Source organism: Miniopterus natalensis, chromosome 2, assembly GCF_054644295.1.
Source record: "Miniopterus natalensis isolate mMinNat1 chromosome 2, mMinNat1.hap1, whole genome shotgun sequence".
NCBI lineage: Eukaryota > Metazoa > Chordata > Mammalia > Chiroptera > Miniopteridae > Miniopterus > Miniopterus natalensis.
Genome location: NC_142082.1, coordinates 165,224,863 through 165,243,487, shown reverse-complemented (window position 1 = coordinate 165,243,487; position 18,625 = coordinate 165,224,863). Strand labels below are relative to the sequence as shown.

The following is an 18,625-nucleotide window of genomic DNA, read 5'->3' as shown; positions in this document are numbered from 1 at the left end:
GAGGAGCCACCTACTGATGGAGAGCAGAGAAACCACCTGAGACATTGAGGAAAAGGGCATGTCTCAGTATAGATACAACTTTCTATCTGATACATACATTTACTAGGGTTCAAGAAAATGCGCTTTGCTGTGCTTAATGTATGTCTATTGTGATGCCCTGAGCACTAGACCTAGGAATCAGAGATACAACTGTTTCATCAGTAGAAATGAGTTATTTGTTCCTCTCCTATAAGTCACCTGGGTGAATAAATGGAAACAAACAGTGATTTCACCCAGGTTCTTAAAATGAACATTTATTTGGCGGGTGAGAGAGAGTAGTTAACAAGAAATCAGTGACAATATCTGTCTTTCCCCAACACTTTTGTCCCATAGTCATGTCAGCCTTTCTTCTCCAGGTTGTATGGGACTAGCAATGCACGTGCTGGAAGTAGCACTTCTTGGATTGTGGCTTGGCTGCTGTTGAGTCCCCCACAAATGCTCTTGTTGTGGAGAAAGTGGAGGTGCAGAACTTGATCTCATCTGCCACTCAGATATGCAGATTACAGTACATTAATTAAAATAACCCCAGCCTATGGCTTGTTCGTCTTTTACTAGTCCATTGCTGTACTTCTTTGTCAAAAATAAGGCCCTGTTCCTTATAGCTCCATGTTCCTGAGGTTGCTGCGTAAGTATGGACTTGCTCCTAGTTACTTACTCAGCCCCTAAGGCCCACTTATTAGAAACAAGGCTTCTCATAAATTGGCTCAATCAGTTTAGCTTACTTACTAAAGAAAAGTTTAGTAACACTAAAAACTAAATAATGTTTATTTGTTATCTTATAAAGAGTACAAGATTATCAAATAATCTTTAAGTCATTTACATGAAAGAATATCAAACAAACTCAATATCTAAATCTAAATGTATTCAGCTTGATTCGTATGTTACCTTATGCCAAGGCAAGATAGTTACAGTGACAATCTTTGGTAAAATACTAAGTTAGTGTCCAAAATAACATAATGTACATTTTATTTATAAAATGTTAATTACTTAGTAAAATAGACATTATTATCAATATCATTATTGTTATTGATACACAGAAGTACCACATAGCCTAGACATGCTTGCAGTTTAGTTTATTACATGTGATGTAGGAGGATGGGGGAAATGTAAATTCTAACATCATTCCCAGCTCTGAGGAACAGCCCTAGAGGAGTGCCCTTGCCTATGGCTCCATTAGTATTAATTTACAGCGCACATATTTACCACCATTTAATTGCAGCTTTTTCTTTGTTTACTCTAACACAATTTGAAGAACACATCAAAGGTAAACCACAAAAAAGAATTCTTCATTTTTAAAGAATTGCATTATCTATACATGTAGAGCATCTGTACAATATATTATAATCCATACCATCATATTTAAAATTTTATAGTGCACTTTCCCACCCTTAACCTTAATTAAAATATGTTGCTGCCTTATCTGAATGTAGATTATTAGTAAAAACAGCACTATATATATGTGCGTGTATATATATATATACACACACACACACATATTTATGCACATCCAAAATTTATACAGTGGTGTTTTGTTATAAATTTTGCTTTCAATGCCTTTTCTATTGACCTGTTTCTATTTGTTTCTCAAAAACTCTACAGATTACAACAAAATGTATGTGCACAGACACAAACATAATCATTTTCAAAATATAATTTGTTACTATAATCTTTTTATAGTAACAATTTGAGTGTGATTTCGAATTAAGGGATAATTCTATATATTTTAAGTCTGTTACATAACATGGTCAAAATATCAATTTCTGCCACTCTGAAAATGTGTTTGTATATCCTGTAATTTAGCAATATTAATGAGTGTCTACATACATAAAAAATATTTATGAATGGGAGTTTCAGATTAAGGTTAGCATTATAAACATGTGTTTCCAGTTTCTACTTAAATATTATTTTATTTTGCACTACAAATATTATTCTCATTCTTAAGCATCTCATTCTCTTGTAGTCAGCAACACCTTTACTACAAAAATGCAGTACTTTTTCATTCAATAAAAAGACCTTTAAAGCTATGAGGTCATGTTGTTCCCATGTATGAACTTAATTGCTCAATTAACATTTTTATCAACATTTTATAGATCTTCTGCCTACTCAAGTTTTTAATTCATCTTGATTTCTAAAGAACTGCATGCTTCTTCTCACTTATGAGTTGCAATTACATACATCTCTTGCATATAAAATTAAATAATTTTAGACTCTCTTTGAAGGAATATTTAAGATTTTAAAATATTGGTAAGCCAATGTTTTAAACAAAAATTATTACTTTTAAAATTATATTGGCTGGCCATGTGTGAATTATCATCAAAGTAACCTGTTCTAAGGGAAAATTCAATTATGTGTGACAACACTTAATGGCACCCAATAGAAAAAAACAACTGTGGATGTGAAAATCGACCCTCAAATTCTCCTCGTTAAGCTATTATCTTTGAAAAGACTCTGGAAAGTCTGTCTGGAAAGCTGTAACAGATTTTCTCTTTTCAAAGAGTTTTCAAGGTGCCACAGTACCTTCAAGGCCGTCTGTTTTAGCTTGCTGTTTCCCAGAATCAAAAGAACTGAGTGGCCTGAGGGAAAGATGTAGGCTGCTAACATGGCAAATTTTGCACTCTTGTTGTTTGGAAATACAAGAAGTATCCAATTTGCCATTTGTGTGCAAAAAAAATGAACTATGAAGAGGAAGAGGAAAGACATCACTATTTTTATGGCCCTTTTATGGGCCTCTGTGCTGGGGTCCCTTGAGCCGATGGAGCTGAGCTGCAAATTTCTGATGTGTCTGACCAAGGACAAAAATAAAAGGAGCAGTGAGATCAGGGACAGAACAACAGGAAACAGACAGGTCAAGGTAAGAGGAACCATGGTTTCAAAATAGAGAGCTTTTCTTCTGTCTGTACATGAAGTCAGATTACTGTCACCTTGTAAATAGTTATCTAAGTAGAGATCATTAAAGTTTTCTAGCAGTAGAATGTCAAAAACCAGAAAAGACAAAGAAAAGACAAGGATGGCAAGAATGACTCTGCTCATTCTCCAGTTCAGCCACAGGAACAGGGAGTGCGAGAAGTGCGCTATCTTAAGGAGGTAGAAGATGCTCAGGCAGGTAGAGAGCCAGGTGTTCAAGTGGTTTGTTATTCTCCAAAGTAAAGTGATAGATTTTGCTAGTTTATAAGTGGGAAGGAAAAGTGGAGATAGTCCCATTATAAGCGATTCAAGCAATGATACCAACAGCTGAGTGATTCTGGAGATAGCCAAGCCGGTGAAGATGAAGTCCACTAAAGAGAAGTGTCGGCTCTTGACCCATTCAGAGCAGTGTATCAGTCCAATGAACACATTCCCCAGCATTCCGACCACGAATTCCACTGCTGACAGTAGCAGAAAGATTATATCCGATCCGGGGAGCATTTCCACAGGGGGAAAAAAAAAATCCAAATTTTTAATCCTATGTATCAGTGATAAATTTATAATCAAACTGTTGCAGAATGGCATCCATTTGCGATACTTCTCTTCATTGCTTCTGTTTGCAATGCCAGTCTTAAGAAGAACCTCCTGCTGTTGGATACAGTCTCATATATACTCCAGGGAATCTTTCTGCTTTCCTTGTAATTCCAGTCTTTATCCAGAAACATCTGCTAAAATGTATACAGTCTCACATACTTTCATGAAAATGTTTTTTATTTCTTTGAAAGAGCTACTAATTGCCAAACTGAACAGTTTGCATGTCCATTTATCATTGGCACGAACGGAAGCTTTCCTCTCATGGTAATGACTAAAAGGTTAACAAACATGTTAGCATGCAAATGTTGGTCAGATTCTTTTTCATAGATTTGTACTTTACTTCTCACCTGAAATGCTGTACCATTTGGATCCAAATATTTTAGTTGTTTTTCAAAGAAAGCTCTAGATAGAGGTCATCTAAATAATTTAGTTACTATTCAATAAATACATTTTGTGAGTGCCTGTTAGTCATCGGATGTTTTTCCAAATGCAGTATAGGTTCCTGCAAAAAAAAAAAAAAAGCAAGCTTTAGGAAATCCATAAAATAGTTAAAACACAGAAATAAACAATGAGCTAAAATGTGACCACAGAAAAGGGCACTGCAAACATTACTGTCAGGGAGAGAAAGGGTGTGATATTCACCTTAGATTTTGAAGGCACTTAGAATTTCATGAGGCCACTGACAAGTCATATTTTGGATTGATCAAATAATATACAAAAACACACCAAAACCCAAACTACTTTTCTGAAATTAAAGTCCTCTAACTGGTAATTTATCATAATTTCAATCTAAATGGTCCTCAGGTATCTCAGAGTAACGTCTTCACAATTAAACGTATCCCCCAGTTTTGATCTTTACCTTTGTACTTGTTCTGTTTGCTCTGGCCAGAGGCATAATGCTGTCACTTTAGCCTTAATAGACAGAAAATAGGTAGAAAATAATTTCAGATAAAATAAGGAAATAGAAAACAAAAGTATCTGTTCTACATTCTAGGAACAATGATGTTGACAAAAGCCATTGATGCCTGGACATGAACTCAGAGTTAGAGACTCTGCGTCTTGGTGTGTCAGCAAACAAATATTCTACTGTTAGCATTAAGCATTCAGGTGTTGGGAAACACCATCCAAAATAGAAGAATGAAATGATCAAAAACTTGGTCCTTTTTGCCTTTTCTGTCACACTCCTCAATTAAATTCTATTAATTTTAGAAGTGCACATTTCAAGAACAATTATGTGTAATGAACTACTGGTAAATTATTTCACATAAACAAAATTGTTTTAATTTAGGACAAATGTTTGAAATTACAGGAAGAAAATAAAAAGGGAAGGAAGGAATTTTTTAGGACCAGGCTGATGAAATAAATTTGGTAGTATTTTTGAGAGGAAAATGATAGCTTTGACTACATTAATGTCTAGAGGTGGAGAGAAATTCATGGCAATGAGAAGCATTTAGGAGGTAGAATCAGTGAGACTTGGTGGTGGATTTGAGGGCTATGGAAAAGTAGAGATGCCAGCGATGACAGGCTGCTTTTGCACCTGGATGCAGGAGTACTGTAACCTGAGGGACTCGCTGGGGAGAGAGCAGGTTTAGAAGACAGCGGGTAGGAGAAAGAAGAATAGTTGGGCGATGGTCAGTTCTGTTTCAAACATTTTGGAACATCTGTAATCATCCATGTGAAAAGATGGGTGAGGCACTTGGGTTTTAACTTGGAGCAAAGATGTGGTGGTCATCAGGACATACTTGATTTTATAAGAGGTGATGAGCTCTGAGGGCCCTGAGGAACACCAGCAGATGGAGAAGCCAAAGAAGAGACTGAAGAGCAGTCAGATGGAGGAGGGAAACCAAGAGACAAGGGTTTCCAAGAAACCAAGAGCAAGGAGTGGTACAAAGAGAGAGTAATCAATGCTCGCTAATATTAATAAAAGGGCACTTACAAGGAGGTACTAAGGAGCCCTTTGTTCACATTGCAAGAGCAGTTTAACCGAATCAAGCCAAACTGCCATAGATTACATAGTAAATGAGATCCCAATGATGGTGCATTAGAAAACCAATTCTATAATGTAACAACACATTAACAGATTAAAGGAGAAACACCACCTGAGCCGGTTTGGCTCCGTGGTTAGAGCACCGGCCCTCAGATTGAAGGGCCCCTGGTTTGATTCCAGTCAAGGGCATGTTGTCTCTCTCACATCAATGTTTCTCTGTCTCTCTCCCCCCGTTCCCCTCTCTCTGAAAAGCAATGGAAAAATATCCCTGGTGAGGATTAAAAAATAAAATAAACAAGAAAACACCAGGGGGAAAGAAATTTGATACAATTTTACATCTATTCATAATAAATGTTCTTACCAAACTGAGAATAGAATGAAATATTCTTTTTCCTGATGAAAAGTTGTCTTCAAAAACCTAGAGCAAATATTATACCTATCTATGATACATTTAAATTAGTCCTCTTGAGTTTGGGGAAAAATAAGTCCTAAACATGCTATTTTTTTTTTTGGATATTTTCACCAGTAAGTCAAGAAAATGACATAGAAGATATAAGATTGTAAAACACAAAACAAAGCTGTCATTCACAGATTATGATTGAGATTACATAAAATATCCAAAAGTATTCTTACATACATTAAAAAATTATCATTTAGCAAGATTTCTATACACAAATGTTCAAAAATCTCATTTCTTACAGCTAAAATGAAATATTCTTTTAAGAGATGAAATTAACATAACCTCAACAAATATTAACATATCTGAGAATGAATCACACACAGAAAGTATGCAAAATGTTTATAGAGAATATTAAAAAGTCTGAAATAGCCTTAGCAGTTTTTCGTTATATGATTAAAGTTGTATGATTAGTTACTTGATTAGCTTGTAATTAATACATACTGAATATAGTCAAACCCTCTAGATTTTTAAAAAATCTAAACCACTGTCAAACACATCTTCCCATTTTTTTAATTTTATTTTTTAAATATATCTTTATTGATTTCAGAGAGAGGAAGGGAGAGGGAGAGAGAGAGAAACATCAATGATGAGTCATTGATCAGCTGCCTCCTGCACGCCCCCTGGTGGGGCTCCAGCCCTCAACTGCACCTCAGCCTCCTGGATCCCAGGTTGATGCTCAGCTGCTGAGCCAGCCCGGCCAGGCCATTTTCCCATTTTAGGTATGTTTTCCAAAGACATTAAATTCTCTGACTGAGTTGTTGAATACAATAAATGTTCCTACTTGGTATCTAGCTCATGGATTTCCCTCAAGTCTAAAAGCAACCACTTGTAATATAATATTGGCCACCCCTATCTCCAGGGATACCGGCCCTGTTCCTTTCACCTAGTCCTGTCACTTGCTATTTTTTTCCTTCTTACCATAGGTGTAGGCTCCAAGTTTCCATGTTAGGCAATAGATGACAAGATAGTCTCTTATTTGCTAATATGCAAGGACAGACTGATATTCTATCACTCTTTTTGCATCTTCTTTGCCTGACAAATTTGTGCCTGTATCTTTACCTGTGGAAGGTAATCAAAGCTAGAATTTGCAGATTGTAAATTTTAGAAGTCAACCTAAATATATCTTCACCCAAACATGTAGAAAAACGGTGATCAGAAGATGGTCCAGTATAAGAACAAGGTCCATGGCATGCCCTAAAATCAGCCATAAAGTAGTTACTTCACCATTGACAAATGTACCCAATTGCACCGATCTACAGTTGTTAATCGGGAGAGTCTGTATCTGAAGCATCACTGGAGTCAAGGTCTAAAATATGTACACCACTGTCTCATCTATAAGCCTGAGAACTGAACCCCAAAGGAAATGTAGTTTGTCAGAACTTAACATTCTTATGTTAGCATAAAGGGCGTTTGTGCTCATTGGAATGAAAGTGACTGATATGTATGCCCACTTGTTCAGGTATGTCATTTTTTAAATATTAGAATGATTTTTAGAAGTGAGTCAAGAAATTAGTTGAGAAGAACTCAGACAATATCTGGTGGGGAAATTATAAACAGTTTTAGTCATCTATTTTACTAATTGTAAAAAATTATCACTGCACCAGTAAAAATAATAGGTGACTCATAGAACTGTTACTATAGGTATGGGTAAAATGATACATTTGCATTTGTGCACATATTTACTTAAGAACATATGTAAGAATATTTATAGTAGCGTTCATACTGTAAAGCAAGGTATAAAAAAATACCTTGAATAAAAAAATTCAATTAAGTGGGACGTAGATGAATCCCACAAACACACATACACAGAAGTTTACAGGTCCATTTTTTATAAAGAGGTAGGACTATATTTTTTATAAAGAGGTTGGTGTCAGCAATCAGGATAGTGATTATCTTTGAGAAGCTGGGAGGGGACAGTGATTAGGAAGGGACATCAAGTGAGCTTTTGGAGTCCTGGTGAAGTTCTGTTTCTCTTTTGTAAAACAGCTATAACAACACTACTCTGAAGGTTTGTTCTGATGATTAAATGAGATCATGTATAAAAATGCCTAGCACTGACTGAGTGCCCAACAATAGGTCCAAACCTTGTTTTCAAGAGTCCTTGTTCTGAATGAATTTTCCAAGCAAGTGCTGATAAATTTTTTTTAAATCTCCTATACCCAGAATATAATTTTATACTCTTTAGTCATACTTGTAAATAAAATTTTAAAAATTCTATTTATGGTTGTCAAAGCTTGGCGAGGATAAAAAAAAAAAAAAAAAAGGTCAAGGTGTTAGCCTATAAAACAAATTTTCTTCTGCAGTACCTTGGTTTGCATTGAAAATAGTTGGATTTACATAATGGGTATAAGTTGGCTCAGCTTTTTTTTTAACTAAAATTAACTGTGTGCAGGTTGTATGACTCAGCCAGAAAAACAAATGTTTGATTTATTAAATATGCCCCCTTGAGCCCATAGTTATTAGACCTTCCCCCTTATGCCATAAACAAAGGGGTCAGAGAAGAGTTGGTTTGGTTTCTGTAAACAGAAGCAAAGGGAGGTGGGAAGAGCCCTGTTCACTGACTGTAACACAGTTGATGTTAAAAGAATCTCCTTACAATGAAACTCTTTTATGTATGTACCCCTACTTTGATGGTTCTCCCGGAGATTAAGAGGCTCTGGATCCCAAACACTTCAGAGATGGCCTTCATGGAGCCACTTAAAACTGTGTCACCTTTAAACTATGTCTATCCCAGGGTGACCCTCAGATCTGGGAGTCAGGCCGAAGATGGAGACTGGATGATGGAGCCGTGTTTTTCTTTTCTATTTGACCCAAGCACCCACTATATTGGTATATTGGGGCTTTTCTATGTGTATGGTGTTAAGAATGCACAATGTGAATGCAGGTTGGAGTTATCAAGAGACTGTCTGTAAACCCCTGCAGTTACTCTGTGGGGTTTCAGCCCGTATCCGTGCCTGCCCCACGATGTGAGGCCTGGGTCTGATCTGTGGAGGTTGTTGTTGTTGTTGTTTGTTTTTCCTTTCTGTGACTTAATGATCTAAGTCTGGTCATAAAGGAGATAAAGCGTCGCCTCTAAAGTTGGGCTTTGTCTTCATTTTCTATTCTTCAAGAATTTGATGCACATTTTATAGTTCACAACCAGAATCATGGATATGTTTGTCTTGAAAAATATTTAAAATTATGTGTCAGTCCCTAATTTGCAAGTTAGTAAATGAGATGTTTTACCATGTCAGGCATCATCACACATGCAAAAATTAATCCTGTAACAATGGTTTTTAAAAAACCACAAAATATCAACTACAGTGATGAAAGGAATTGAAAAGGTCTGTGAAAAATATACCCATGTCCAATAACACAATAATAATGGGTGGAAGGTGAAATGATTGTTGTATTAATTAACTAGATGGGGTGGATCCTTTGCGAACATATATGTATAATAAATCACCACAATGTATATTATAAATTCCTTGCAGTTTTATATGGCAATTTTACTTCAACAAAATGGAAAGTTTTAAAAAATATGTACGCAATAGCTTCTTATTTCAATGCAGACCAATAGATTGTGGGTCAGGAGTGCCACCTATTGGCAACATTTTTAAAGTGCAGGAAAAGCTTTTAGGGACAGGAATTCATTCCAGGGTTGAATCTATAAAACTAAGTAAATGGTGAGATAATCTATTTCAAGTGAAGTCATATGAAGAAGTCATAGACTTCTAGTTTAAAATTATAACTTCCAAGCAACTCCTGATATAGTTTTCCCCAACCTTCAGCAAATTTGTTCTTAAAGTCCAAAGAAAATCACAAAATACAAATATATTGAAATCAACAAGAGCTTTAACCAACAGTAAAAATCTGCAATTCTTATTGATTATAAGTACAATTCATTGGTTTAATAATGCAATATAGTGTATAGTCAGATCTCTGCTCATTAAATAGAAGATATTTGGAAAAAGGTGGAATATATATATTTTTAAAATCACACATTTATTAAACAGCTATTTATTGAGCACCTGTTAAGGTGTCAGGAACTCTTCTAGGTGCTGGAGGCATCACAATGCACAAAATGAGGTCCCTGCTCGTGTGGAGCTCCTGTCCTATGTGGGGCATAGATAAAATAACTAAAGAAATAAATTAAAAGTAGCTTTCAAGGAGAGATTAAGACTTTGGAGAAAACAGAGCAGAATATTTGGACACACTGATTCTAACAGCCAGAGGGCTTTAATTTAGAGTGGTCAGAGGAGGCCTCTTTGAAGAGAGGCCGTATCAATGAACAGTTATTAAATAACAAGCCACGAAATCTTAGTGGCTTAAAACAACACACATGCACTGTTTTCCCTGATTCTTGGAGCTGGCTGGGCAGTGCTCCTCGTCCAGGCCAGCTCAGCGGGGCCAGGTGGTTTTGGATGGCCCTACCCACAGCCCAGAGGCCTGAGCCAGGATGAACGGAGGGGCTGGGTTATCTCCACGGGTGATAGCAGAGGAGTTCTCAGCCGCAGGAGAGCACCATGGGGTCATGGTAAAGGGAGATGGGCAGGAAGTCACAAACATTAATGATGAATAATCTGTACTTTCCACCTTTACATGATCTTTTAAAATCAATCAAACCACCAGGTACACTGAATATGGATTTTTTTTTTGGCCAGTGTATTAGTTTTGTACTGCTGCTGGGAAAAGATTCTATAAATTTAGCATCTTAAACTAATATAAATTTATTTTATATATTATACATTTTTATATCATACAAAATTTGGGATTACACAAGCTTTCCTCTTTGGGATATAATTAGATGGAATCACTAATTCATTTATCATTTGCTAACAAGTGTATCTTCAAGGCACACACTAGAACAGTGATTCCCAGAGACCCAAACACAGCTCCTAGCAGAATCATTAGCTTATTAAAAATACAGATTTAGGACCCAACCTATGATCCAGTAAATCAGAATCTCTAGAGGCAGAACCTGAGAATTTTTTTTTCTTGCAATACTCAAATGATTCTGATGTTGACCTTACTTAATCAGTACACTAAGCAATCCAATTAAAAAGTACAGTAAAAACACTGTGTATTAAGTTAAGTGTGACAAAACTCCAATTTTAATATGCTCGTTTTTGTAAACAGAATGATTTCAGGATCTTTGTCAAAGTCTCCTGCTTTTGTTTCCAAAAAGGAATCTAAATAAACAGTTAACCCAACCTTTGGGTAGGCTAGGAGTCAATTGGTAAACAGGAATAAAAGTAGCATGTAAAGGTGAAGGGATTAAGTACAAATTGGTGGTTACAAAACAGCCACAGGGATTTAAGGTACAGCATAGGGAATATAGTCAATAATACTATAATAACTATATACGATGCCAAGTGGGTACTGGAAATATCCGGGGGAACACTTTGTAAAGTATATGACTGTCTAGCCACTATGCTGGAAACCTGAAACTAATACAAAATAATATTGAATATAAACTATAATTGAAAAAAAATTTTTTTAAGTAGCATGTAAGAACCAAAACTTTATGAATGGGTGATGGGGGTCTTCCTGTGTGGAACAAAACGATGACATTCTTCTGGGTCATTATAAACAGGATATGTAGCCCTCAAACATAGGAAAAGATATTTGAATTCACTCATGAGAAAAATGCAAATTAAAATTGTCTCATTTATTAGATTGGCAGAAAGTTTAAAAAGCTTGTCAATATATCCTGTTGATGAAGTAAAAAATATTGAAAATTAGCCAAAGAAGATGCAACTTATAGTTAATAGGAGTTCCTAAAGGAAAAATAAAATCAAATCCAGCATCTACATTTATCTATTGCTCAAGCCAAGTAGGAGCCATTGTTCATTCCTTTCCCTGCTTCACTCACCGCATCACATCTGGTTGAATAGTAAAATTCTATTTTTGAAATTCTACCTTCAAAATACATCCAGATACAACCATTTCTCCCACTCTCATCACTACCAGCCCATCTAAGCAAGCTTCATTTCTAGTTACTCTGATAGCAGCTCCACTCCTGCTTCAACAGTCAGTTCTCCAACCATTTTAAATCGTATCACTCTACCATTCAGATTTTCCCCATGGATTGCCACCACCTTTATTCCATCAGAACAAAATCCAAATTTGTTACAATAGCCAACACCCTGCATGACTGGACCCCTGCCTGGATCTGAACTTACTGACTTCTCTATGCCCAGTTCCATACTCCATTCTCGATACACGGACCTTCTCAGTACTCCCACAGGGCAGGCTTGTTCCTGTTTATCAAGCATGCTTCCTCACTTCATTCAAATGCTCCAATGTTATCACCTTGAAGCCTTCTTTGGGTACATAAAAACCATTAATATCCTTTGCCTATTTGTTGTTGTTGTTGTTGTTTGTCCTGATTGGCTTTTCTTTAGACTTTATTTTTTAGATCAGTCTTAAGTTTATATCCAAACCAAAGGCATTATTTTTTTTTCTTTTAGTCTCATTAGAAAATATTTTAAAAGTTCAGCAAATAAATAAAATAAGCAGGAATTATGGGAAAAGAGCTCAGGCTGAACTGGGGCCTTCTAGGCCTGAGGATTAAGAATGAGTCAACAACAAATTCACTGCTTCTGCCCTAGGGCGCCAGAGAGAAAAATGTATAAACCTAGTCACCTCAAATCAACCAAAAGCATGTGTAGGCCGACAGGTTCTCCCACATGCCGCCCCTGCCACTCCTGTGCTCAGCGATGTAGTTTGGGGAGTTGCTTAGAAGTTCTGGGAAATCCTAAATCAGAAGGGAGGCATGAGGGAGGAAAACTTGCCTAGCAGGTTCCCACAGAAAACTGACCAGGTCAGTCCTGAGTCCAGACCAGCCTGCAGGGCCAGGGCTGGTGCCGGAGACACAGCTCCTTTCGTCTCCAGGCTCCACCAGAAGGGCAGTCTCCGGGAACAGGCCGGAGGACGTGACCTGGACCTCGTCTCCAGCTCAGTCATCACTTGCAAATATTTGGAGAAGTAGTACACCGGCCTCCTTTTGTAATTCTGCACTGGACCGTGCAAATGTCAAATGTGGGCCTGTGGACACTCGTTGGACACTTGCGATACGGAGAATCATTCTTAAGTTCGGGGAAATGTTTTGCAGTGTTTCACTGATAATTTCTAATATATTCTGTTTCCTTTGAAATCTGTTAGTTGAATTTTCTTTCTCTTTTTCTCACCTATTGACTATCTCTTTGCCTTTTTGTTCTATTTCATGGGGGAATTCCTTAACCTTATCTTCTCTTGAACTTTTACTAGCCAGTATTTCTTTTTATTCTCTACTTGTTTAATAGCAGCCCATTCTTGTTTCAAGAACGCAATATCTGTTTTTATCTCTCTGAATATATTAATTACAAGGTCTTAAAGGTTTCTTCTCCTCATATTAACTGTCTTCTGAATTCCCTTTTTACTGTTTCTTCAAGCCTTGTTTGGGGAAGGTTTTTAATTGGTGATCCTTTGCTCTCTCTTGATATGGAAGACTTAGACGGTAAGGCAATCAGAAACTCTACATGCGCTGCAAGAGTGTTGTAGAACCATGAGCCTCAGAGTCGGGAGATTGGGTGGCCTGATAGCCCATTTTGTTGAAGATGACTCCACATGCTGTCTCTGAGACTTAATCTTCCTAGCTCCTGCTTAACAAGCGTAATCCTCCCTGGTCGCACCTTGGAGCTGGCCAGGGTAGGAGGTGGGGCATTCGTTTTATAGGCTTTCATTTCATTGCCCTGTTTTCTTAGAACAGCACTTCACTCATATTCTCTTCAATGGCAGTAGCCCCCAAGCCCAGCACCTCTCTGGGTCAGTTTTTCTTGAGAATAAACCTACTGTCCCTTGCTGGAATAATGGAGAATATAAACCTGTTTTATGTTACCTGTCTCACCTCCTGTCCTTGAGCTTCGCCAGGTTCTAGAACATGGATCGGGAGGCTTCTGTCTGGTACACTTTCTCTCGTCAGACTTCCACAGGGACGCATATTACCTTTCTCCTTTCTGTTATGTCATTGACCATTCTGCCTGTTTTCAGTCTTCATATACGGTGGCTTATATTTGTCCAATAACCTTTATCAAAACAAAAGGCTGTCAAAGGCTTATAAACCAAGACTTTAGTTCCCATTATTCCACTTAAACAGCTCACCGCTCATTTCCAGGTTGCTAAAACCAATGGACATTCTTCAATCTTTATCTTAACTTGTTTCTCAGCAGCAATAGACACACTCTTTCCCTTTGATACTGCGTGCACCTCTTTTATAGTCTAACTCTCTGGTGGTCCCACTTTTATTTTATTTAAAAATATTTACTGAGCTCCCTCTCTATGCCATTTATTTTATCAGAAGTTTAGGGCGTAATGATGAATACAAAGTCGCAGTTCCCACCATCTAGGAGCTAGAGCCTGTGTGGGTTTTGCAGATGCATCTGCTTCCATTTAGCCATGGAATTATAAAATTCCTCTAATTTTGTTTTAAACTCTTGTCTCTTATCACTATATAGTATCTCCTTTTAAAAACTCATCCTAAAAAAAAAGTCACTCTGTGAGGTGATGGATGTGTTAAGTAACCTGAATGCAGTAATCATTTCATAATGTATATGTATATCAACTCATCAGATTGTACACTTTAAATATGTACAGTTTTGTCAGTTATACCTCAGTAAAGCTTGGGGGGGGGAGGGGCGTGTTGTCCGTGGCTCCAATTATCATCTATGTGCCAATAATACAAAATTATATCTCTTGCTGAGACCTCTACTGAGCTTTACATCTTTTCCTGTTTGACGTCTTTATTTGAATACTTTAAAGGCACCACTCAATATTCCCAAAGCAAAACTAATCTGGTAATCCAGCTCTGGAAACCACCATCCAGCCACTCATGTAATATAAAATCTATAGCTCTGGCTTGTCCCATTTGACATACAAAATCCACCACCAACTTTTGTCCCCTTTTCTAATTCTGTAAATATTGCTCTACTTCATCCATTTATCTCTGTTGCCAACCTCACCTGCACACTATAATATGCTACCTGGTGACCTGTAATCATTTTAGCTTTCCCTCCAAATCCTCCAACCCGTAGTCTGCAGCTAGGATAGGCTTTTCAAACCGTATATATGATAATAATCTGCCAACCCCAGCTTTAAAATTCACAATAGCTCCTACAATAAAGACTAAATCCTAAAGGTGGCCATCAAGGCTGGTCCCCTCCTCCCTCTCCAGACACATCTCAAATCTCGCTCTCCCTTCTCCCTACTGCAGACTGGCCTTTTCCGTCGCCCTTCCTGCTCCTTGTGCCCAGAGCATGTCTTGTCTCCCACACCCTGGAACGTTCTCCACTCCCCACCTTCTCTTTGCCTAGTTAGCTCCTACTCAGACCCTTTGTTATAAACGTGCATGGAATCATGTTTGTTTCCTTCTGAATTCTTGTTTTGACTTATAATTACACATTCATTAGTGCATTTATTTGATTTATAGCCCTATTTTTTTTTAGACTACAGTTTAACACAGTACTTACAAGCTACATGCAGTTGTTTAAACTTAAATAAAATTTAAAATTTTGTTTGTTACACTAATCCAAGTTTTCTGCGTTGAAAAAGGTCCTCATGTCATAAGAAAAAAAAAAAAATTGTTTTAGCCCTGCCGGGCGTGGGTCAATGGTTGAGCATCAACCTAGGATCCAGAGATCACAGTTCAATTCCCAGTCAGGGCACATGCCCGGGTTGCAGGCTCGACCCCCAGTCGGGAGCATGCAGGAGGCAGCCAATCAATGACTCTCTCATCACTGATGTTTCAGTTTTCTCTCTCCTTCTCCCTTCCTCTCTCTGAAATCACAATAAAGATATATTTTTTAAAAATTGATTTATGTAAAAGTTTAAGGATTTGTGTAAGTTTTATCATTTTAACCTATGTTGTCACAGATAATGTAACCGGATTATTTGTAAGAGTTAAATGCATAATGCATATAAAATTACCTATCATGTTTGGCAATAAAGTTCAACAAATGCAAACTCATTTATTTATTCTTTTATTCAAAGAAGTGATTTTGTTCTTTCTAAACATGAATTCTCCGAAAAACAGATGATTTGAGAAGGAGCTGCCCTTCTCAGCACCAGAAGCATTCAAAAGGAAACAGACGGCCCATCTAAAAGGAATGATAATGAATGAGTCTGTCATGGTGTGTCAGCGGATAACTCGTGAACATTAGTGATCTCTAAGTCTCATTCTTCATTTAAATGCCCCAAATTCTGCACTGTGACAGGCAAAAGGCTCAGCCTAGTCTCTGCCTATGCAATGAGTCATGGTACCTTCAAGTAACCTTCCCTAAGGTTTGTCAATATGGGAAACAAAGCCCAGTCCGACCTAAAACTCACCTGCAGCTTCTTTACTTATGTCTAAAATAAGCCAAGTGTTGCTTCCAGAAAGATGGGGTATTCACATTTTTCCTGTTCCTCCCACTACGTACAACTATGAGCCCCGGACACTAAATATAAAACGAACATAAGAAGACTTGGAGAGTTGGAGAGAATAAGGCAGTTGAAATAGGGACCCAGGGACTCGGAAACGACAGGGTGGCAAGTTCTCTAGATTTTTTTTTTTTTTTTTCTTTATAAATCTCTGACATGTAGCTGAAAAAGCCAGCAACACAGAAATACCACTAGACACAGATGAAAACCGCCCCAACAAAAGCCTATTCTTTCCAACCAAATGACCCAGAAACAATCTAGCAAAACAGAAAACATTTAGACGATAGCCATTCTACTACAGTCAAACACCACAGGAAAAAAACTCTGACCCAAGTGGGAAGCTGAGATTTCCGCATTTGCCAAGCTGTAACAAGGTGCCCCAACCCTCTGTCAGAGAAGGTCAAGTAGGAACCCAAGCTTTCATCTCCACCTAGCAGTCTGAGCCTCTCCCCTTCCCTCCCCTCCCCCATGATGTCAGTGGAGACCAGAAGAGGAGCCTGGACTTCATTCACCCCACATCAATCAATAAAGCAGCACTCTCCTTTCTACACCGGGGTGGTACCAACAGAGACCACATGGGAGGCACTACCGAGGCACTCCTAGTCTTCCCACGTAGTGTAGTCTCAGAGGAGGCCTAGTGGGGTGTCAGAATTCCACCCCCCACCCAGCAATAATGAGGAATCCCTCCCCTTCAACAGAGGTTGCAGGGGAAACCTGTATTTCTGCCCCCGTCCAGCAGTGATGCCGTGCCCCCACCTTTCCCCTGCTGGAATGGTGTCACAGGAAGCCAGCTAAGACAGAAGATTTCAATAAAATTCTCTGTCTCATAGCACCAAAAATATCCTTGTTCAATGAAAACATTGCTCGTCAAACCAAGAATCGGGAAAATCTAAACGTGAGTGAAAACAATAATCAGAAGATGCCAGAATGAAAATGACAGAGGTGTGAGAATTACCTGACAAAGATATTAAAGCAGTCATCATAAAAATGTTCCCACGAGCAATTACAAACATGCTTAAAACAAATGGGGAAAAAAGAGAAAATCTCAGCAAAGAAAGTCTCAGCAAAGAAATGGAAATGTATAAAAGAACCAAAAGGAAATTTTAGAACTGAAAATCACAGTAAATAAAAATTTAAAACAATGGATAGGCTCAACTGCACATGGAAAAAGATGGATGAACTTGAAGACAGAACAATAGAAAGTACCCAGTCTGAACAATAGAGAGAAAATGGGGAACGGGGGAATCGAACAGAGCGTAGGGTTGCGTGGGTTTATCACAAAAGGCCTAATATGCTTGTCATCTGAGGGGGTGAGAAATAGGGCAGACCGGAGAAAGAACTCAGAGAAATACTGACCGAAAATTTCTCCAACCTGGCCGAGAAAAACATAAACCTTAAGATGTAAAAAGGCAAGCAAACTCCAACTAAAATAAACTCAAAGAAGTCCACACCAAAACACATTGTAATCAAACATCTTATGATAAAGACAGAGAAAAGACCCGGAAGGCAGCAAGAGAAACAACATATCCCCAAGGGAGAACCAACACAGGTGACGAGAGAAAACATCGGCCATGAAAGCCAGAAGGAAGTGGTACAATATCGTTTAAGAGCTGAAAGAAAAGAATCGTCAATTCTGATTATTGTATATGGTGGATTCATCTTACCCACTAATTCCCAGACCCAGTGACTATGTTAAATTACATGGCAAAGGGGAGTTAAAGTTACCAATCAATTGACCTTGAAATAGAGATTATCCTAGATTACCCAGGCAGGCCCGTGTGTGTTCTCAGGGTCCTTAAATTTGGAAGAGGGAGGTGGTCGAGTCAGTGTCAGTGACTCTGTGACATATGTGGGAATCAACCGGCCATTGTGGTTTTAAGATAAAAGAGGAACAGGAAAGAAACTGGGTTCTTCCATCAAGCCCCCCGAAAGAAACTCAGCCCTGCTGACTGACACACATGTTTTTAGCCCAGTGAGATGCCTTCCAGACTTCTGAGCTACAGAACTATAAAATAACAGGCTTGTGTTGTCTCAAGCAACTAAGTTTGTGGAAACTTGTTACAGCAGGACTAGAAAAGCTAATATAATTTTCCTCGGTGCACTGCATGCTTCCTTATGGTTATGAGGAGCTGGAGCCTGGTTATAAAGTCTCTGTCGGAGAGGAGTAACATGATTATTGGTACTAACACAAAGCAACAAAGTAG

The 18,625-nt window shown here is 38.0% G+C and overlaps 1 protein-coding gene across 1 annotated transcript; it reads right to left on the bottom strand.

Annotated features, from left to right (window-relative positions):
* Positions 1-2,470: 2,470 nt before the first annotated feature.
* Positions 2,471-3,444, bottom strand: LOC107525366 (taste receptor type 2 member 42-like). Its single transcript, XM_016197514.2, is given in 2 exon segments — positions 2,471-2,517; positions 2,520-3,444. Coding segments are annotated over 2 exon segments (972 nt in total).
* Positions 3,445-18,625: the final 15,181 nt, after the last annotated feature.